General features: G+C 43.2%; 1 protein-coding gene across 1 annotated transcript in view; it reads left to right on the top strand.

The window, feature by feature from the left end:
- MAPK8IP3 (mitogen-activated protein kinase 8 interacting protein 3) overlaps nt 1-22,738 on the top strand; it is a 229,698-nt gene that overhangs the window by 183,826 nt on the left and 23,134 nt on the right. The window contains exons 20-25 of the mRNA XM_030211285.1: nt 685-870; nt 1,965-2,157; nt 8,213-8,335; nt 10,914-10,994; nt 14,134-14,201; nt 20,598-20,746. Coding sequence (XP_030067145.1) covers nt 685-870; nt 1,965-2,157; nt 8,213-8,335; nt 10,914-10,994; nt 14,134-14,201; nt 20,598-20,746 — 800 coding nt within the window. The remainder of the gene's footprint in view (nt 1-684; nt 871-1,964; nt 2,158-8,212; nt 8,336-10,913; nt 10,995-14,133; nt 14,202-20,597; nt 20,747-22,738) is intronic.

Here is a 22,738-nt window from a genome sequence, read left to right as displayed (position 1 = left end):
ATCATGTTACTTACTAGGGTTGCCTAGTCTCTTTTAATTATTGTAATTTGCACAAATCCAGTAATGGTGTGTAGCGGGATGTATTTTTTTATTGTGTTTATTGTATATTTCATGCTTACATCAGGCAACTATTTACTCTTTTGTTTTCTGTTGCTTCAATAGTTCTCATTGTGTAAGCTACCTGTGTTTAGACCCTGGATGTGCAAATAGATTTGCATTCTCTTTGTATTAATTTGTGTTTTTTTTTCATTGAGTTCACTAAAATCTTAAAATGTTAATTTCACATGCTTCAAGCTTTACTGTTGTAGAAACAAATGGGTCAATATTCTGCCATGACAGTTAAAAAAAAAAAGCCTGAATGTCTGGATAGTGCATGGCACCAAATATGCAGATAGTGGTGATGTTCAGTCCGCTATTCTGATCACTTATGCGGATAACTTAGGACAGCCTTTTGTGACTGACTATCACTGCTATTTGAATAATTCCTGAGATCACCCATGCTTTGCCCGTAGTCTGAGCTGACAGTATCTGCATGTGCCAGAGCAGTGAGTAATGATTCAGATAGTGCCACTGAAAATCACTGGATAGATGTGGCCTGTGGCATTTATCTGGATAACGGGTGCTGCTCGAGTTCAAGCTTTCTGAAATGTTTATGTTGGTGTTTACCTTTCTTTTTCATTTCAGCGGCCAGCGATAGTGATTACCCACCTGGAGAAATCTTTTTGGAGGGTGATGTGAACCCTGAAGACTCGGCTGATACGGATGGGGTCCTGGCAGGTATCACGCTAGTAGGTTGTGCAACCCGATGCAATGTGCCACGTAGCAACTCTTCTTCCCGAGGAGATACCCCTGTGCTGGACAAGGGCCAAAGTGAGTTGCTGCACTCAGTGTTTTCACACACCTAGATCTGTCTCTTTCCTTTACCATAAAGAGCAGTAAGTCATGCTTATCTTAATGTAGTTACCAATATCAATGGCTATTCCTCCGTGTATTTACTTGTGGAACCTCCAAAAAAATTTTCAAAACCACACAGCCGGTTCCCAAGTTTATAGTTATTATATCATCCACGTTCGTTAGTCAATTCATTTCATCGATATATTCTCTATCTCTTACTGACCTCAGCGGTGCTCATTGCCAACTAACTTTCATAGCAATGGATCTAGCACCCACCTCTTCATCGGTTCACTATGTATATAGTGTCTCCTATAACATTCTTATTCTTATTTTTAGTTTCTATTTGTAATTCTTATTTAACCGGTATATCAACTGATACTCATCTTTTTTAGATGTGTCAGACCAGGGCATTACTAACTTCCGACATGCATGTTTTGCCCTTGTCCTGGGCTGTCTCAAGGACTGACCCCCTTAGCCGTCTTCAGCGTCAGCTTTGCTCTATAATTAATGGGTTATCTCCCATGTAGTAACATAGGGGCCCTTTTACTAAGCCGCGTAAGTGTCTACGCGCGCCCAACATGCGCCAAAGTTGAGTTACTGCCCGACTACCGTGTGGCGCTTTGCTAATTTCATTTTTGATGTGCGTCCAATACGCGCGTCTGAAAAATATTTTTTAATTTCGGTCGAGCGTAACGGACACGCGCCAAGTGGCGTTTCTTGCGTGTAGGTCAGTGGCTGGCGGTAAGGTCTCAGACCCAAAATGGATGCACGTCAATTTTCGGCAAAAATTAGAAAAAGGCCTTTTCTACAGGCGCACTAAAAAATGGATCGGCGCACGCCCAGAACCCGCGCCTACACTATCGCAAGCCATTTTTCATTGCGCCTTCTTTATCTGGTTCATTCCACTTTATAACAGAGCATTAGGTGAAGGCCGGATGGAGTGGACACAGCAGTGCTGTTTGATGAGATCGAGATAATTAGTCAGAAATGATGATGATGTCCATAAACTCACCAGCCTCTCCCTATAATCCTTCTGTGCCCAGTAACCATCCCATCTTTCTCTCCTGCAGGTGAAGTGGCCACAGTCAACAATGGGAAAATCAACCAATCACAATCAACGGAGGAAGCAACAGAAGCAACGGAGGTACCTGAAAGCAGCAGTACAAGTGAAGGGGAAGTAGCACAGATGCGGCAGTGTCCACTGACAGAGCATATCTTTACAGATCCAGCCACAGTACAACCAGCGAACAGCAGACTGAGCAGGTAGGGGAGGGGTTTGCACATGGGAAAACCAAAGCCACAGTTTTTAGCAGTGTATGTATCTACTGCCAACATCAAAGCAAGAACTCTGCCTGCAGAAAACTCTGTTTTCAAAAGAGAGGGATCGCCAACCCCTGCAGTGATTTCACGCTGTAACAAATGGGGGAGACCAATTTCAATTACAACGGGGGGAAAACAATTTATTGATAATGTTAAAAATATGTAAGATGCAAAGGCTGATAAGTCCAAAATATCAGGAAGACTGAATGGACTTGCGATGTCCTACGTTTCGGTGCAGCAAGCACCTGCTTCAGGAGTCAGAGATATTTCTACAATACAAACATGTATCTAAATACAAATACATAAAAAAGTATATAATGCTGAATAAAAGATGATAACCAAAATTAAAAGCATAGCAGTCTAGATGACAATGCAAAATTGGTAGCCAATGAATGAATGGCAGTACAGGGATATCAGCCAATAAATCACACTATAACATAAAGCTGTAGCACCATCTGTATGAATGTATGTATTTATTTATGAATGTTTAAATCTTTTTATTGAAACAAGTCAAAATGGCAAATACAAACCGGAAAGCACTTACTACAGATTGTTAAGAACAGCCCACATCCTCCCTGACATCGGTGCCGGGCAAAAGCATAGATTAATGAGACGTGGAGGGGCATAATCGAACGGCGTTGGCCAAATAGATGGCCAGCCATCTTCGGGGCCAGTTTCGCAAGGGGGCGGAGCCAACCTTATTTTCGAAATACAGTTGGGGCTGGCTAAATCGATCGCCGGGTTTAGAGGAGATGGCCAGCTTCGTTTTTCAGCCATAATGGAAACCGGGCCTGGCCATCTCAAACCCAGTGAAATGCAAGGCATTTGGTCGTGGGAGGAGCCAGCATTTGTAGTGCACTGGCCCCCCTCACATGCCAGGACATCAACCGGGCACCCTAGGGGGCACTTCTAGAAATTAAAAAAAAAAAGGTCCCAGGTGCATAGCTCCCTTAGCTTGGGTACTAAGCCCCCCAAATCCCCACCAAACCCCACTCCCCACAACTCTACACCATTACCATAGCCCTAAGGGGTGAAGGGGGTCACCTACATGTGGGTACAGTGGGTTTGGGGGGGTTTTGGAGGGCTCAACATTAACCACAAATGGAACAGGTAGGGGGGATGGGCCTGGGTCCACCTGCCTGAAGTGCACTGCACCCACTAAATACTACTCCAGGGACCTGCATACTGCTGTCAGGGAGCTGGGTATGACATTTCAGGGTGGCATACAGGCTGGCAAAAAACTTTTTTTTTTAATTTTTTTTGGGTGGAAGGGGATTGGTGACCACTGGGGGAGGTCATCCCTCTTTCCCTCCGGTGGTCGTGTGGTCAATTGGGGCACTTTTTTGTGACTTGGACCTAAAAATAAATGGACCAAGTGCAGCCGGCTATTTCATAACCACGCCCCGTCCTGCCCCACCCCGCCCCTCGTCCCGCTGTCTGTACCCTCCCTTGAAGGTTGGCTGGCTCCACGACGAAAAGCAGCTGGGGCCGGCTAAAATCGGCTTTCGAGTATACCGATTTGGCTGGGATCAGGAGATCGTTGACCATCTCCTGATTTGTGTTGGAAGATGGCCGGCGATCTCTTTCGAAAATAAGCTCAATAGCCAACATGGATTTAGTGGAGGGAAATCTTGCCTCACCAATCTATTACATTTCTTTAAAGGGATGAACAAACATGTGGATAAAGGTGAGCTAGTCGATATTGTGTATCTGGATTTTTAAATTGCATTTGACAAAGTACCTCATGAAAGACTCCAGAGGAAATTGGAGAGTCAAGGGATAGGAGGTGATGTCCTATTGTGGATTACAAACTGGTTAAAAGATAGAAAACAGAGAGTAGGGTTAAATGGTCAGTATTCTCAATGGAGAAGGGTAGATAGTGGGGTTCCCCAGGGGTCTTTGCTGGGACCGCTGCTTTTTAACATACTTATAAATGATCTAGCGATGGGAGTAACTAGTGAGGTAATTAAATTTGCTGACAGCAGTGGCATAGCCAGATCTGACATTTTGGGTGGGCCCAGAGCTAATATGGGTGGGCACTGTGTATATAAGTATGAGTATGTTTCTTGTGATACTACAAAATATTGCCTTAGAATGCACTTGATGATGGATTTCTAAGTAGTCTGCCCAACAGCTGCCCTGCATCAACATAAACCACATGCATACGTAATGTAAAAATTGATATTTTTAAATATAATTACATTATCCCATATATTAAAATTGGCCAGACATAAGTCTACTACAATAGCAAATCTCTCAACACACATGGCAGGATCCTGCAATATAATTACATAGGAAAAATGTATTCAAATTCTGGTAGCACCTCAATAATAGCAATACAAAATCCGTTCACTACCAGGTACTTTGTGAAGCAACACTAAAGCCTGGCTTCTTAGAGCTCTATGTTGCAAACCTTAACACCATTTCTGAAACCAAAATATCAACAACAGTACTTTTATAAAGGCAACAGTGAATATACATAGCAGCAATACACATTCCATTGAAAAGTTCAGACATCAGACTTATAGACCCCACACAAACCACATGCCAGCAGAATCTCTCACCTCAGTCACATGCAGAATACATACCAACCTTCATCAATTACAGAATAGAGGACCAAAAATAAAACAATTGTTCTGTAGCCCGACATCAGCCCTTCCCTGCCACTCTCCCAATCAATCCCAGCAGCCCGGCATCAGCTTTTCCCTTCCCTACTGCCTATCCATCCCCTTAGTTCAGCATCAGTCCTTCCCTTCTACCTTATCCTCCCCCCCCCCCACCCATTTATCCCTGTAGCCCAGTATCAATTCATCCCTTCCCCACTATCCATCCCATAGCTAAGCATCAGCCCTATCCTACCACTCCAACCCCTTCCTGTAGCCTAGCATCAGCCCTGTCTTACTTCCTACCCACCCCTATTGCATTATATCCTGGGCACTGCAAAGCCCACCTCCACCGGTCCACCCAGAGAAAGCTGCCTACGCTTTTCTTTTCTTTTTAATTTTAACCTTGGCACTGCAGAGACCTTCCCCACCCCAAAACCTACCAACATGAGAAATAGACAACTTTTTAAAAATTAATTTGGGCACTATTAAAATGTATTGTCCGTGAATTTCTGGGTGGGGATGGGCTCTTCATTGCCTAGGGCAAAAGAGATATATTTAATGATTAAATATACCTTTTTTTGCCCTAGGCTGTGAAGAGTCCACCCCCACCCAGAAGCCCACCACCAGAGCCATCATTTTGATTACAACAGTAAATCAAAATGCTGGCTGGTGGTGGGCTTTTGGGTAGGGGTGGGCTTTTCACTGCCTAGGGCAAAAAAAGTATATTTATCATTAAATATACCTCTTTTGCCATAGGCAATAATGGTCTTAGTTACCCCACCCAGAAGCCCACCACCACTAGCCAGCATTTATTTTACAATTACATGCCAAGTTAAAAAAATGAAAAAAATATATATATTACCTTCTGGGCAGCTGCCTGTAGTTTCACGTGGTGCAGAGCTCCCTGGCTCCTGTACCTGTGTTGTTTGTGTCCTGTGTCGGGGTGCCGCAGGGGAGTGCTGCTACGCTATGATGATTCTAAAAATATCATCTAGAACCTGGCCGGCAGGGCAGGCAGGCAGGCACAGTGTGGATTCCAAGGAGACATGGCCATAACAAGCCGGACCGGCAGCCTTTCCCCTGCGGCACTGTGTGCGATGTTGGTGCGATCGTGCTATGCACACTGCAGGTAGTAGGCAGTAAAGCGTGGTGCGCGCCGCTGGCGTGGCGTGCAGCTGAACTCAGCAGAGCGACGCAGGCGCAGCAGCAGCTGAGACTACGTTTAGCGCGGCCGCGAGAAGCGAGAGCGGTGCAGGATGGCAATGCAGCGCTGGCCGAAGCCGAGGACCAGAAGTCAGAAGAGCTGCCTCTACCAAAAAGCAGGTGGGAGGTGGCTGAGTGGGCTGCAACATGTCAGAAAGGCTGTGGCTGCTCTGCACTTTTGGTGCTTAAGCTGGGTGGGCCTGGGCCACGATTGGGTGGGCCTGGGCCCACCCAGGCTCACCCATAGCTACGCCCCTGGCTGACAGCACAAAGTTATTCAAAGTTGTTAAATCGCAAGAGGATTGTGAAAATTTTCAAGAGGACCTTACGAGACTGGGAGACTGGGCATCTAAATGGCAGATGACGATTAATGTGAGCAAGTGCAAAGTGATGCATGTGGGAAAGAGGAACCCAAATTATAGCTACGTAATGCAGGGTTCCATGTTAGGAGATCCAGGAAAGAGATCTAATCATCGTCATTGAGGATACGTTGAAACCCTCTGCTCAGTGTGCAGCGGCGGCTAAGAAAGCAAATAGAATGTTAGGTATTATTAAGAAAGGAATGGAAAGCAAAAATGAGCAAGTTATAATGCCTTTGTATTTGCATGGTGCGACAGCACCTCAAATATTGTGTTCAGTTCTGATCACCGCATCTCAAAAAAGATAAAGTGGAATTAGAAAAGATACAGAGAAGGGCAACGAAAATGATAAAGGGTATGGGACGACTTCCCTATGAGGAAAGGCTAAAGTGGCTAGGGCTCTTCAGCTTGGAGAAAAGACGGCTGAGGGGAGATATGATAGAGGTCTATAAAATAATGAGAGGAGTGGAATGGGTAGATGTGAATCGCTTGTTTATTCTTTCCACAAATACTAGGACTAGGGGACTCGCAATGAAGCTACAAAGTAGTAAATTTAAAACAAATCAGAGAAAAGTTTTCTTCACTTAACATGTAATTAAACTCTGGAATTCGTTGTCAGAGAATATAGTAAAAGCAGTTAGCTTAGCAGGGTTTAAAAAAGGTTTGGCTGGCTTCCTAAAGGAAAAGTCCATAGACCATTATTAAAATGGACATGGGGAAAATCCACTGCTTATTTCTAGGATAAGCAGCATAAAATGTATTGTACTTTTTTGGGATCTTGCCAGGTACTTGCGACCTGGATTGGCCACTGTTGGAAACAGGATACTGGGCTTGATGGACCTTCAGTCTGTCCCAGTATGGCAATACTTATGTACATATGTACTCCTCAAATTCCGCCATCCCACCCCTCCCATCAGGATCCACCTCAGGAGAAGAACTTTCAGACAAAGCCTCAACAGTCTGAACCAGGAAGAGCATTAAAAATTGAGCAACCTACTCCAAGACTGGTGTGTCGTGGAGGGGCATTTTTGAAAGGTCGTCTAAGTATGAATTAGGATGCCCTCGTGAAGTTGGCCAAAATCAGGTAGGTATAATCGAAAAATAGTATGGACGTCCTTAGACATTCCATTATCGCAGTGCGAAATGCCCAAATCAGGGACACCCAAAGTATAGTAAAAAAGGACGCCCATCTTCCAGAACCACCAAAGGACGCCCCCAACATTTACTCTTGCCAACATTTGTCATATGGTCCTTTGGCAGTTTTACGAGAAAGACGTCCTTATTGCTATGGACTTCTCTGATGTATCTGGTTGTTCCGCTAGTACAGTGCATGTAGTTGCGGACATCCAGGTACGGGAAATATAAAGAATATTAATGTGCAAAATACAATAACAAAGACATGTTTCTTGCAGCACTGCTTGATCTGTCTTTATTTGAAATTTTCATAAACAAAAAATTTTAAAACATGTTAACAAGGGGCGGGGCCCCCACCAAACTGGTCTGCACAGAGCCCCGCAATTGCTAAGACCGGCCCTGACTACAGGAGCCTATTTCAAGCACCCCATGTTTATCTGTTGGTCTGTTAGAAGAATGATCATGTATGGAGTTAGCTGGGAAGAAAATGTTCTGATGAGGGGTAATGGAATTGAAAGATTAATAAGAACATGAATTTATTCTGCAGTGTTAAGCCTGCTTACTGCATCCAGCCATGGTAACTTTCCCATTCTTGTTTGTTCAGATGCTGTACTCTTGCATTTGGGTGAAATCACATGCAGTTTATGCAGTGAAGCTTACTGCTGGGTAATTAACAGCTTTCTCCTTTTGCTTTAGTGAAAATGGACAACAGAAGTTGGATTCGAGCACGACGCAGAAGGAGCAAGAAGCAACCAGTGAAGCCCTTGGAGCTGTCACCAGCTCAGCTCCAACTATGTGGCTGGGAGCACAGAATGGATGGTACAGATCTATGCAGATTACTCCTGTATTTGGTTACTAAATAGTTAAAAGTAGCACAGAGTCATGCTGGCTGTTGTAGATGTAATAAAGGATCATTGCTGGCCCTGTTCCCTGCATTTGCTTAAGGAAGGAATGTGGTGAGGGCCAGGGGTGTAGCCAGACCTCTAAGTGGGAGAGGTCCAGAGCCCAAAGTGAGGGGGCATATTTTGGCCTGCCTCCCTGCCATTCCCCCACCCCGCAATGCCACATACCTTGGCTGGCAGGGGTCCTCAAATCCCGCCAGCTGAAGCGTTTCTCCAGCGCTGCTGTCCTTACATTGCTTCCCCTCACATTGTGCATGCTCGATTTTAATGAAATTGATCATGTGCAAAGTGTCACGCATGCTCAGTTTCACTAAAACCGAACATGCATGTGACGAGAGGGAAGCAGGGCAGGCAAAGTAAGGAGAGCAGCGCTGGAGAAACGCTTCAGCTGGTGGAGGTTGGGGACCCCTGCTAGCCAAATCAGTGACTCTGGATCCATTTTGGGGAGCCCAGGCCCCCTTGGGCCCCCCCCATAGGTACACCACTGGTGAGGGCTGGGAATCATGTCTCTAGGGTAGGGATGCTGTTCAATGCTAGAGAGTTTATTTGACTATATTTCATCACTTAATACTGTATTGAATTTTTTTCACTAGTTATGTTGGGTAGTAGCAGTTGCAGCAGGTCCATCCAAAATGTATTCCAGCTTCAGAAAAGTTTTAGCAGTAGGAGACCAGGAAATTGAGACTTTTTTTGTTTGTTTGTTTTGGCATGTTTGATGTTGTTGGTTTTTCTTTTTTAAATCATTTTGCGTTGTTAGTAAAAATTGTATTACAGCTATAGGCAATGATGATCCTGGAGCAATTTAGTGATTGCTGCTAGCACTTGCATGCGTAATGGTCAGATGCCCTCCACGGAACAAAAAAGTTACCTTGGGATAAAGGAGGCGATATTTTCTTCTAATTGTAACAAATTTTGGAACAAATTGTTATTAGCAAAATGGGTTAAAACTAATAGTAGTTAGTACACCGCGCTCAACCAGCTTGAGTTTACCCGCAGTGGGGGAGGGTGAAGGAGCATCAAGCCCACAGGGAACGGAAACAACTTTGTCCTCGCCGGATGTGAATCCACCGCCATGTCCCGCCGCAGCCTGGCAGTCTCTGGAAGTTCAGGAGCTCTCGGAATGCGTTGCTCCAGACTCTTCGTTCGGTGGCGACTCTCCCAGAACGGTGAGAAGTAACAACGGAAGGGAAATTGTTTCCCCTATGGCGCCTACACTGGAATCTATTTGGGCAGCTAAACAAACTTTGACTTCTACAGTCACTCAGGCTGTGCAGGAGACGTCCTTAATCGTGAGTAAATTGGATTTATTAACAACAGCTCTCGACACGTTGAAGCAAGAAGTTGTGTTAAACAAAACGCAGGTTCAACAAGATATAACTACCTTGACTGTTAAAACGGACCTATTAATCAAGGACAAAATAATAACTCATCGGAAAATAGAGAACTTTGAGAACTACAATAGGCGTCTGAACCTTCGAATTCTTAATTTTCCTCGTTCATCAGAGATGAACGCCATCGAGTTATTCAAAAAATACTTGACTGAAAACCTATCTATCTCACCTACTCTAATACCTCCTATAAATAAAATATCTTATTTACCAATTTCTAAAAAGGGAGAAGATGGGAAAGCAGGTCTACAAGATTTATCAGCGTTTCTGGAAAGTTCTAATGATGGGATATTTGAAAGGCGAACTCTTCTTGTTTCATTAGTGTTTGAACAAGATTTAAATATGCTTAAAAAACTTTACTTTAAAAATCTTGCTAAACCATTCTATGGTGAAAAACTCTGGATTTTTCCAGATGTTGTGAAGGTTACTCAGGAGAGACGACGAGCCTTCTTGGCACTGAGGGACGAAGTTAAAGCTCTGGGTGGAAAATTTCTCTTGGCATATCCTTGCAAATGCCAAATACGATATCTTGATAACAAATATGTTTTTCTTGAACCAGAACATTTGCGATCTTTTATAGATTTAAAAAAACTGAACAAATAGAACCAGTTTGAGTTTTAGATCATGTAATTCACTATACAATGCAAGCGGTGTAATCCAGGCCATATGCTTTAACTTACTTCAGATTTAACTCCTCTTTGTTTCTTTTCCCCCCCTCTCTACAAGTTAGTGGTCTAAGAAAGAAAATTTACTGTTTTTCTTTTTCTTCATAAGAAGAATTCTTAATTTTAATTCCTTTTCTGTTTTTCCTTAACAAGATGTAATGCTTGTGATTGATGTTAAAAATTCATAAATAAAGAAATAAAAAAAACTAATAGTAGTTATCTAGATATGAGGGAGACGTAACACCGAAGTTAACTATAAGATATTCTCTAAATTAATTTTTTGCATTAAAGATACATGTTTCATGTGTAATGTGTATAGTCAGGTGTGTACAGTATATCAGCATGAATATTCCTATCTTATGCCCTGTGTTCTAATGTTAATATTCTGCATGTCATTCAGTATACACAGTACATGTAAGTACAATTTTGTTCTTTCTCCCAGGCTATATGTTCATTCTGCAGTGTCCAACTGGAAGAAATGTCTGCACTCGATAAAGCTGAAGGATTCTGTGCTCAGCCTGGTGTAAGTGCCAGTGACATTATTATTTACGTTGGGCATTTCCCACTTTTTAAGGGTCCTTTTAACAAAGCTTCAGTAGAAAATGGCCTTAGTTGTGCCCTTAGGCCATTTGTACTGTAGCAGTAAATGGCCAGTTTTCTATTTTCGGTATTAATGGCCATGCGCTAATGTTGCCATTAAAAACGATTACCCACGTGAGCACTTACTGCCACCCATTTGGCAGTCGGGAAGGGCTCAAATGGTAATCCTGCGCTAATCAGTCAGCACATGGTAATGTAGATGAGCTAATTAGTGGAGATACACCTCCTCAGCCAAAAAAAAATTAGTTTTTAGCGCGCGAGTAGCGTGTGCATTTGGGACTTACCACAGGACACCTGAGTGCGTCCCACGGTAAGCCCTTTTAAGCTGCACTAAGTACACTCTAGCAGTTACCACAGCTTTGGAAAAGGCTCCCTTATTCCAGTGGCGTGCCAAGGGAGGGCAGTGGGGGCGGTCTGCCCCGGGTGCACACCGCTGGGGGGGTGCCGTGCGCCGGTCAACTTCATTCGTTTCCATGCTCCCTCTGCCCCAGAACAGGAAGTAACTTGTTCCGGGGCAGAGGGAGCATGAAAACGAACGAAGCTAACCGGCGCGTGGCACCCCCCCCAGCGGTGTGCACCTGGGGGAGGTTCTTTTGCCAGGGTGGGGGGGTGTCCTTTTGCGGGGGGGTGGGGTCGCGCTGCACCGGGGGGGGGGGCGCATCGGCGATCCGCCCTTGGTGTCAGCCCCCCTAGGAACGCCACTGCCTTATTCTGCAGTGGGTTGTCTCACAGCCTATGCTCCGAATACAGAGCAGCTGCAAGATATCCAAAGCACTGCCCACAATTAGGCCAAAAGTGAAGCAGGACAGTTCCAAAATCTGAGCAGAAAGATTGTGCTGGTGGATGGAAATAATTTAACTAATAGCGGGCTAGATTCTGCACTAACATGCAATAATGTGTATTATTTACTGCAGGTCGTTTTCCAATTTAGTGTTGCACCTACACGGTACTTTTTCTTTTTTGGATCCTTTTCCTTCAAGTTGACTAAAACAACCATCTACAGATCTCTCTCATGTCTTCATTCCATTCTTATCAGTAGCTGAACAGCTGGTAAATTACCAGCCCCATTGAAAACTGGTCTTATTAAGCCTATTTTGAAAAAAAATCGAATCTTGACCCTAAATTATTGGCTAGTGTCAAATCTATCTTTTTTTTTTTCTAAAATTGTGGAGTCAGTAGTCCTTGATCAGCTTATATAGAGTCTATCAATGTTCTACCTCCTCGTCAATCTGGTTTTCTTGCCAGTTTCAGCAGGGAAACAGTTCTTACTGCCCTAATAAGTGAACTTCATAGTAATTTGGAGAGAGGAAAAATTGCTCTGTTGAACTGTTGGCAGCATTTGACCTCATTAATCATGACCTCCTCTTACACTGTCTTTATTTACTTGGCATTTTGGGTGTAGTCTTGGACTGGTTTTCTTCTTTTCTTGGTGGTTCAGCCATCATCTATTTCAGCTCTTCTCCCCCTGACATGTAGTGTTCCTCAGGGGTTGATACTTTCTCCAACACTATTTAATTTGTTAGCCTTTTGGCTTTACTTATTCAATCTTTGGGGATCAGTTCTTATTCAGATGACTTTCTCTTAGTCTATTACACTGTTCTGAATTCTGTTGATTTACAGCCACTTGAAAAATGTTTATAACTTGTGGTGGGATGGCTAGAAGACCATCGATTAGTTCTTAATACTGAGAAGACAATAGCTTGTTGGGTAACCGGATCATTATCATCTTTCTTATTTGGCAGGCACATTGGTCCCCGTTTCATCCTTTCGATATGTTGGGGTCATATTGGATTCAGCTGTGTCCTTTGGCCCTCAGATTTCTCATGTTGTTAAATCAGGTTTCTTTTTCTTATGCAAGCTGAGATCAATTTGTATTTTTTTGGATTATGGTGCGCTTTGCACTCTGTTTCATGCTTTTCTTCATTCTAGATACGATTACTATAATGTGATTTATGCAGGGATTACTAAACATAACCTGAAGAGACTGCAAACTTTACAAAATACTGCAGCATATATTCTTTGTCGAGCATCTCGTCACGATCATGTCTCACCTCTCCTCAGACTGCTTCATTGGTTAACTGTTGAATTCAGGGTAAAATTTAAAATTTTAACTTTAACTCATAAGGTTCTTCACAGTGGTTTTCCTGCATATTTTGCTTCTTTGGTGATTTCCCTATACACCTTCTCACACTCTACATTCACTAAAAGGCAATAGGTTAGTTCTTTCCCCCCCCCCCCCCCCCCCTTCTACAGCTAGATAGGAATTTACTAGATCTAGCGCTTTTTACTTTAATTCAACTTCACTTGGGAACTCCTTACCGCAGCATCTTAGGCTTGAAACATCTTACACATCTTTTTGTACTCTATTAAAGACCCACTTATTCCTTCAGGCTTTTTATGTATAGGCCCAGGTTAATTCTGCAGCGGGAGATCAGGGTTAGGTTTAGTCGTGTGTATGCAGTGGTGTTCCTTGGTCGGCTGCCACCCGGGGCGGATCACCGCTGCGCACCCCTCCCCCCAGCGCATCACCTCCAAACACCCCCCCCCCCCCCAGGTGCATTGCTCTTACCTTCTAGGGGTGCTGGAAGCAGCCACACAGCTGTCGGCTCCGCTGGTTCCCTGCCCCGGAACAGGAAGTAACATCAGAGGGAGCAGGGAACTGGTGGAGCCGACAGCTGCTCCTTGCACCCCCCCCCCCCCGCAGCATGCACGCGGGGCAGACCGCCCCCACCGCCCTGCCCTCGGTACACCACTGTATGTATTTAATTTTGTTTGCATTGAGTTTTACTTTCCTTGGATGGATGTTGTTGCCTATGTTCTTCGTTTGGTTGAGATAGTGTTTGAATGGCAAGTTAGTTAATTCTTTTCTATCTACTAATGGCGTCCTTTTCTGTTTTCCTGTTTTTTTTTATTTTTTAATGTAAACCACTTTAATTTGCTTGCAACAAAGCAGGTATAGCAAGTTTAATAAACGATAATAACTCTTGCTAATGCAGTAGTGCACTTTCGTAAATTGAGTTCTGTGTTTATGCACAAAAATCTCAAGGGTATTTTCTTTCCAGGCATGTGAAAGGCAGAGTTCTTGTGGCTTTGGCAGATGGAACACTAGCAATATTTCATCGAGGCGAAGGTAAGAGTTGAAATGGTAAGTGGAAACTAACCAGATCTAACCCTGAAGCAGGAGAGTTTCAGCACACGATAGCACCCTAGGCCACTTTTCTACTTTCAAGCTACTGTAGTTCATATCCTTGATATTGCACTGTGATCTATTAATTCAATGATTGGAATAGCCAGAATTGTCCTAAGATTTTTGTTGAGTTCTAGTTTGCTTTCTCCATTTAGTTATGTGTATTGAATTACAAATATCACTACTGAAAAATATTTGATACCTTTTGTCAAGTGCCTTCGGAGCTGCAGCCCATGATTATCTGTTTAATAACATGTATATACCATTTCTCTGGCTTAAAATCAGGATGCTTAAAATGATGTATGTAATAATGAAACATACACATATATGTGTAATATAATTCAGTTGCAGTGTTTACCAGAATTGGGCAGCCACGGTATAGGCTCTGTTATACTGCCAGTATTACCAAACTTACACACAGAGACATGAAACAGACCCAAACAACCAATAATATAACACTGATGCTCAAATCAAGAAGTAAAAAATATAATGACATTTTAGAAGCTTAGACTGACGGGGATTAGATTTCCTTAGTAAACAATATTGATGTTGGCTAGAGTTTTTCTTTCTTCAATGTTATATATTCCAACTCCATTAGAAGTATGGCCGTTCTTAAAAATGGTCTTTTGGAAGGCAGTTTTCAAAACTATCCACATATCTGCAAAATCAATGGATAATTTTTACCTGAAAACTTTACCTCAGTTTGCAAATTGAAAGTACCCATGTGCACTCGCTTGGAAAATTGCCTACAAAAATTGCCTACATGTGCACCTGCTTTTTGTGTGGGAGTTGTATCTGAGTAAAATGACAGGTGTAATTTTTTTTAAGTCTCAAAAGTGCACATTTCTAAACCCCGCACCCAGGAGCACTGTCCCTAATGGTGCGTAAAATTATATGTATTTTGGAAATTGCTGTGCAAATTCCTGCTTTCATACGTAAAACCAAAACTTTCTATTCTACAAATAATCTTTATCATTTACAGTTCTAAGAAGTAGAGAGGTGTGGTAGCTGTGTTAGTCCACGTTTAAAGTTAATCAATAGAAATAAAACAAAATAAAACATGGAAAAGAAAATAAGATGATATCTTTTTTATTGGACATAACTTAATACATTTCTTGATTAGCTTTCAAAGATTGCCATTTGTCAGATCGGAAATAAGCAAATGTCATCAACCACATTTGCTTATTTCCGATCTGACGAAGAAGGGCAACCTTCGAAAGCTAATCAAGAAATGTATTAAGTTATGTCCAATAAAAAAGGTATCATCTTATTTTCTTTCCCATGTTTTTTATTGTTTGATTTCTATTGATTACAGTTATAAGAAGCATCTTGGCTTTGATGGTGCACTCATATAGTTAATGAAACAGATTATATGTTGCCTGACTTTTCCGTTTTAACAACATCTGTGCAGCATTGACCTCTATATTCACTTCCATTCATTCATGCTTGTAATCTACTCATGTACAGTAGATTCTGCTAGCCACTTTTTCAATTAATCTCCTTCACATTTGCAATTTTTTTAAATTTGTTTTTTTTTCATAGCAGCAATGAGTGCAATGGTACATCCTTATCAAGTGTCCAAATACATGAATTCATCTCACTCTGTATCTTTTTTTCCACTCCTCATTCCCCATTGCCAAGAAATATGGAACCTAAACATAAGTATACATATAAATTTGAAAAGGATGACAAGGAGACAATGGGGAAAAGATAAAGTAACCCACTTATTTCAAGCCATTGAGTACATAATTTGCAAGTTTACACAGTTGCCATTTATTTCTCCAATTTATTTGGAGAACATTTGTTTCATGGTTGCTTTTACTTGAGGATGAACAGTCTCTGTAATCATCCCATACATATACAAAGGATTTTGCTTTCTTCTGTTTTTAAATGTTTAGGTTTGTTTGATAGACTGCAAATCATAAAATATATTTTAAGCAGTTTACAGAGGTTAAAAATAATATAAATAATTTAAAGTTCTTAAATTATATATCAAATCAAAATCTAAAATTATCTAAAATGTAAAACAAGACCATGAATAAATAAACTACTGTGGACATAACACATAAATAAAGACGGACAGGATCTAACAAACAACCAGGTTCCTCCTTAACAGCCTGCTTGCTTTAAAACTTCCTAAGAAAAGGAAGACTGAAAATATCACTCCAGATCGTTGGTCTGTCTCTGTACTTAATGGATCCAGTATATTAAATAGAAAAAAAAGGGTTTTTAAGGGACCCTTTTAATAAAAGAAGTTAGAATCTGGACTTAGATAGGTAGACTGAATAGGTCATTTGGTCTTCATTTGCCTACATTTTTCTCTGTGTCTTTTTTTTTTTTTAATTTATGGAAGTCTTTATTAAGTATTGTTGACACATAACAAAGCATATTCAGTTCAGTGCAGTGCAAAATTAGACTAAATATATTATAACTAACACAAAATACTAAACAAACAAAGTATCGGGTACATTTTACGTGTCAAATCTATAACAACTATCAACTTGACTTCAAGGTTTTTTTGTTTTTATAAATATACTCCCCCCCCCCCCCCCCAGACCCACATTTTTCTCTGTTTCTGTGTTAACATGGACCTTTCCTGTGGAACCCACTGCTTGTCCTGGGATTGGTAGCATGGAATGTTACTACTATTTGGGATTCTAGAATCTTGTTACTATTTGGGATTCTGTCAGGTACTTGTGACCAGGGGCGTATCTGCGTGGGGCCACAGGGGCCTGGGCCCCCGCAGATTTCGCCCTGGCCCCCCTCCCCGCCGTCAACCCTCCCCCGCTGCTTACTTTTGCTGGCGCCGAGGTCCGACCCGCAATCTCCGTTTTTCGTCTTCCTCCGTGGCCATGCTTCCAGGAAGTAACGCTGCAGTGCTGATTCGTTGAATCCAGTTCGGCGTCTGACGTCAGACGTCGAACTGGGGTCAACGAATCAGCACTGCAGCGTTACTTCCTGGAAGCATGGCCACGGAGGAAGACGAAAAACGGAGACTGCGGGTCGGGACCTCGGCGCCAGCAAAAGTAAGCAGCGGGGGAGGGTTGACGGCGGGGAGGGGGTGGAGAGAGGCGGCGGCGGCGGCGGCGGGGGGGGGGGAGGGAGGCAAAAATGTGCCCCCCCTCTCTGGCTCTGGCCCCCCCTACCGCCGGATTCCAGATACGCCCCTGCTTGTGACCTGGATTGGCCACTGTTGGAGGCAGGATACTGGGCTAGATGACTTTTCTTACGTTCTTATAACAGTGCGCCTATATATAGGTGCATAAACTATAAAAGAAAGTAGGCACCTATTTTCCATTATAGAATAAGAGCATAACTGGGTATATACATGTGTATGTGCTGAGGCATGAGTACATAGAGCTGGAGTAAGAGTATGTATCTTAATGCTGGTGATGCACATGTAACATGTGGAGGGGCATTTTTGATATGACGTATAAGTCTGACTTTGGATGTTTTGCTTAAAACATCCAGAATCCAAATAGCAAATATAGCCATTTTCAAAACAGCAAAACATCTCTTTTTTTTTCTTCAAAAATGGCCACTTGTTAGATGTTTATGTGCTCTGTGCGTTTATCTTTTTGATCTATTTTCGAAAAAAATGTCAAAGTAAAAAACGCACAAAATCAAGTCATTGGGATGTAGGAGGAGCCAGCACTCTTAGTAGACTGACCACACAAAAATCCCAGAAGAGCAGTGGGGCACCCTAGGGAGCACTGCAGTGGACTTCACCTAAAAGATCCCAGGTACACATCTCACCATTGCTCCCTTATATTGTACTAGCCGTTGAGCCCGTAAAAACGGGCTAGTAAAGGAAGGGGGGGGTTGAAAGCCCCCCCCGGATAGGTCGCCGCCGCTGCCCCCCCGGAGTCGCCGCCACCCCCCCCCCCCCCCCGGAGTCCCCTCCGCCACCCCTCCGCCACCCCTCCACCCGGGCCGGGTACGTGGTTTCACTATTCAAATCGCCGGAACGCAGCACACAGCTCATCTGAGCTGCTGTCGGCCTTCCTTCTTCTCTGCGTGTGTTCCGCCCTCGTGTGACGTAACGTCGGCGAGGGCGGGACACAGGCAGGTAAGGAAGGCCGACGGCAGCTCAGATGAGCTGTGTGCTGCGTTCCGGTGGTTTGAATAGTGAAGCCAGGTACCTGGGCCGGGTGGAGGGTGGGTGGCGGCGGCGACTCCGGGTGGGTGGGGGGAGCGGTAGCGGCAACCCTGGGGGGGGGAGCGGTGGTGATGGCGGTTCCCTCACTCGCAGGTGCGCAGGTTCCCTCTCTGTCACACCCCCGTCATCACGTATTGACGCGGGGGTGGGACAGAGAGAGTCTCTACTGCGCAATTGCGAGTGAGTACGCCTCTTGCCATTTATATGTTTGATAGTGAGCCCTCCAAAACCCAACAACAACCTACTGTACCTAACTGTACACCACTACAGTAGTCCTTATGGCTGCAGATGTCACCTATTCGTGAGTACAGTAGGTGTGTGGCAGGTTTTGGAGGGCTCACACTTTCCACCACAAGTGTAACAACTAGAGTGGATTATTGGCCTGGGTCCCCTTCTCCATAGTGCACTGCACCAACCACTAGGCTACTCCAGGGACCTGCTTGCTGCTCTAATAGGACTGCTTATAACAACTGTTTACATCTTTGGAGGCTGGGAGGGGTCAGTGACCACTGGGGGAGTAAGGGGGGTCATTCCTGTATTTCTCCAGTGGTCATCTGGTCATGTAGAGCACTTTTTTGTGGCTTAGTCATTGTTAAAACATGTCTAGCTCAAAATATCTTAGTTTTAGTCCTGGGTGTCTTTGTTTTGTTCCATTATGGCTGAAAAATGTCCAGGTCTTTGGAATGCCCAAATCTTGCCCTTAAAATGCCACGATGCCCCCTTGAGATTTGGATGCACTGCAGACAAACTGTATAGAAAAACATCTGGAAAATGGGTTTCAAAAATACTGATTTGGACGTTCTGGTGAGAAAAATGTCCAAATGCTGCTTTATTCCACTTTTTAGACATTTTTCTCTTTGGAAAATTAGCCCTATAGGGTTCTATAAGTTATCCCCGGGATTCTATATATCGCATTGAGATTTCCATGTGGAAATCAAAGCATATTCCATAACAATATGCATAAGCTAATTAGTTAACAAGCTAATCAGCATTGATAATTGGATGTTAACAACCAATTATCAGTACTAATTGGCATTAATTAGAATTTATGTGATCTTGCCAGGTATTTGTGACCTGGATTGGCCACTGTTGGAAACAGGATGCTGGGCTTGATGGACCTTTGGTCTTTCCCTAACTGTCTAAGCGTATTCTGTAATGTGCTGCGCATAAATTCAAAGTCACATAGTTGAAAAATGGGCATGGCCATGGGCGTGGAATGGGTGGGTCATGGGCGTTTCTAAAATCTATGTGCGTTGTTATTAGAATACACCTGGTACATGCATAGTTCAGGCATGTAAATGAAGTCGTGTGGAGCAGTGCTTGGCGTGTTCTATATACCGTGCAGAAATTTAGGCTTATTCTGTTAAGTACACATAAATTAAGGCGCACTTTATAGAATAGTTAGGAAAATTTCATTTTAGCACCAATTTTGTTTAGGCGTGATATGTAAAATCTAGTCCTGTGTGTGTCCTTTCCCTTATGCACCCCCACTTGCAAAATACCTGCATATCCAGCATGTACAGATATATGTGTATACATACACCCATATCTACTAGTATCTGAATATTTTCATAGGTGACTGGTGTGTAAACATTAGTGCCTACTTTATAGAAGTACCCATGCAGTATACGTGATGTTAATAATTCACATTTTGAATTTTTATGGTCCTGCTGTGGATGGCTTGGGTTGTTGTGTCTTTTGTTTTTATCCAGGTTTTCTTGTGATATTGTACAATCTTTTCTTATTTTGGATGCATTTAATTGAGAATGATGAATAAATAAACCACTCTGCATATCACACTTTTCTTTTGATCTTCTTTTGTCCCATTTAGTATTTTGTTTTGTATATCTCATCATCTGTTATCCATTGTCAGTGTATTTAATCTTTATCAGTTCATTACAGTCAACTTAGCTTGCAATATCATGTTCCAGTAACCCTTTATGGTGTCCAGTTGAAAGCTATAATTCCAGTTCCAAGCCCCCTCCCCCACCCCCCTCAAAGACAACCTTATCTCCCCTCAACCCGCCAACAGAACAGATCTATCAAAACAGAGGGAAGGTCATTCAGATATGCATAATCCCAATGAAAATGCAAGAATAGGTTATTAAAATATTAGTATGAATATTGCTTAGCATGTGGTTGTAATCTGACTTACCTCCTGCCTTTTTTTGTCTCTACAGATGGTCAGTGGGATCTGAGTAATTATCACCTCATGGATCTGGGGCACACACACCACTCCATCCGCTGCATGGCTGTCGTGTATGACAGGGTTTGGTGTGGTTACAAGAACAAAGTCCATGTTATCCAGCCCAAGACTATGCAAATTGAGGTAATGTGGGCGGGGGACCGAGAGTGAGAGGACTGGATGGTGGCAGGTCTGCTTTTTTTTTCCCTTTCTCTTATAGATATGTCTCTTCAAGCGTACAAAATCCTACCCACTTCTTTGACTTTACTAAAATGAACACGCTGTGAATGGGAGGAATTTACGAGTTCTCCTTTTGCTGCCCATCACATTACACATAGGTAGAACCTATGTACTCTTAGGATTTTAGCTCACACCTTTCTAAGTAGTTCAAGGTGAGTTACATTCAGGTACAGACATGCCTATACATCAGAAACACAAGATTTCTGCACCATCTCCCTAATTCTGTAAACATTGCCAAAAGTTGCATGTTCAAATATGGGTATGCATCCAATTTGTACATGCAATTTTTAACAAGCAATTAACACTAATTAAAGTTAATTGAACTTCACATGCATAAATTTAGGCATGGGATCTGCACCTAAAATTTATGTCTAATTTGAAAAAGGGGGTATAGAAATGGGAGGGTAATGGGCGGAATGGGGGCATTTCTAAAATTAACGTGCATTGTTATGGAATAACAAGGATACGCGCTTAATGTAGCAATGTACATTTGCACCACATTTCAGTTGGTGCAAATGGCTACGCCTATCTGGGCCTAACCATGCCTAATTTTAAGCACAGCTTATAGAATAGAGTTTTATAGAATCTAGCTCTATATTTCTAGAAAATTAGCTTCAGTTATAAGAACCTCCTCATGATAGGAGAATCTCTTATCCATCTATTGCCTTTCAGAAGAACTCTTAATCCCCCCCCCCCCCCCCCATCCCTTCCCTTTCCCATGGAACTCTTCAGCCCCTTCTCAACTTATGGCTAATGCTAATGATTTGCCATTTGTTATGTGCCAAGGGAAGAAGCCAGAAGGTGGGGATAATTCTGTACAGGTTGCTTAAAATTAGTCCCTAAAGTGTGTATGGGAAATGTTAATTCTATAATAGCAATTAAGTGCTTAATTGCCATTATACAATACTTGTGAAAGTCCGCAGTTACGCATATAATTTTAGGTGCGAGCACGCATGCTAGCTGTATGGCAGTCCTAAATGCATGCACCTAAATACAGCAGATACATACATCATTGACAGTATTCTAAAAGCTTACTGTGTAACTGTTTGGCCCATCCCTGCCCCAACCCTCCCATGTCCACTCCACGCGTCTCTCACAGTTATGCGCTATACAATTTAGGTACTAACCTTATAGAATACCGCCTAGAGCAGTTACAGGAGTAACTACAAATTAGGGCCAGTTAACTCCAATAATAGTTGATTATTGGTTGTTACCAGGGGCGTAGCTATGTGAGGCCACGGGGACATGGGCTCCCACAGATTACGCCCTGGCCCCCTCTACATTTGACTTCCCCCCCACTGTGGCGCCCACCCCCCGCCCCACCGCATCAGGACATAAGGTGTCAGAAACAGATGATCCCACAACGAAAGTGCCGGAGTTGACCGGCGCTGAAGAAGACTCTTTGGCTGGCAGGGATTGGGAACCCCTGCCAGCAAACAAGGTACCTGATGCAGCGGTGGGGCGGGGGAGTGAGCGGGCGGCGGAGGGGGGGGGGTTTGCAGTTGCGGCGGCGGGGGGGGGGGGGGGGTCCAAAGTGGGGGGGTCGGCGACGGGGGTCGGTGGCTAAACAGTGCCCCCCACCTCGGGCTCTGGCCCCCCCTCCCGCCCAGGTCTGGCTATGCCCCTGGGCTTGTTACTGTTAATTTGCACCTAATGAGGCACTTACGTTATGTGCATAATTGGCAGTATTCTATAACCAGTGTGCACAGTTTTGAGCACTAAGCCCCGGATTCTATATAGCGTGACTTAAGTTGCACACACAAATTCAGTTGTATTCTAGTTTTGCGTGCGCAACTTAATTAGTTAACAACCAGTCAGCACCAGTAATTGCCTCTGAACAAGCAATTATTGACACTAATAGGCATTAATTATAATTTACGTGCAGAACTATCTAAG

Source organism: Microcaecilia unicolor, chromosome 8 (assembly GCF_901765095.1).
Source record: "Microcaecilia unicolor chromosome 8, aMicUni1.1, whole genome shotgun sequence".
In the NCBI taxonomy this organism is placed as follows: Eukaryota; Metazoa; Chordata; class Amphibia; order Gymnophiona; family Siphonopidae; genus Microcaecilia; species Microcaecilia unicolor.
Note: the sequence above shows the minus strand (reverse complement) of the source record. Positions and strands in the feature narration are given on the sequence as shown.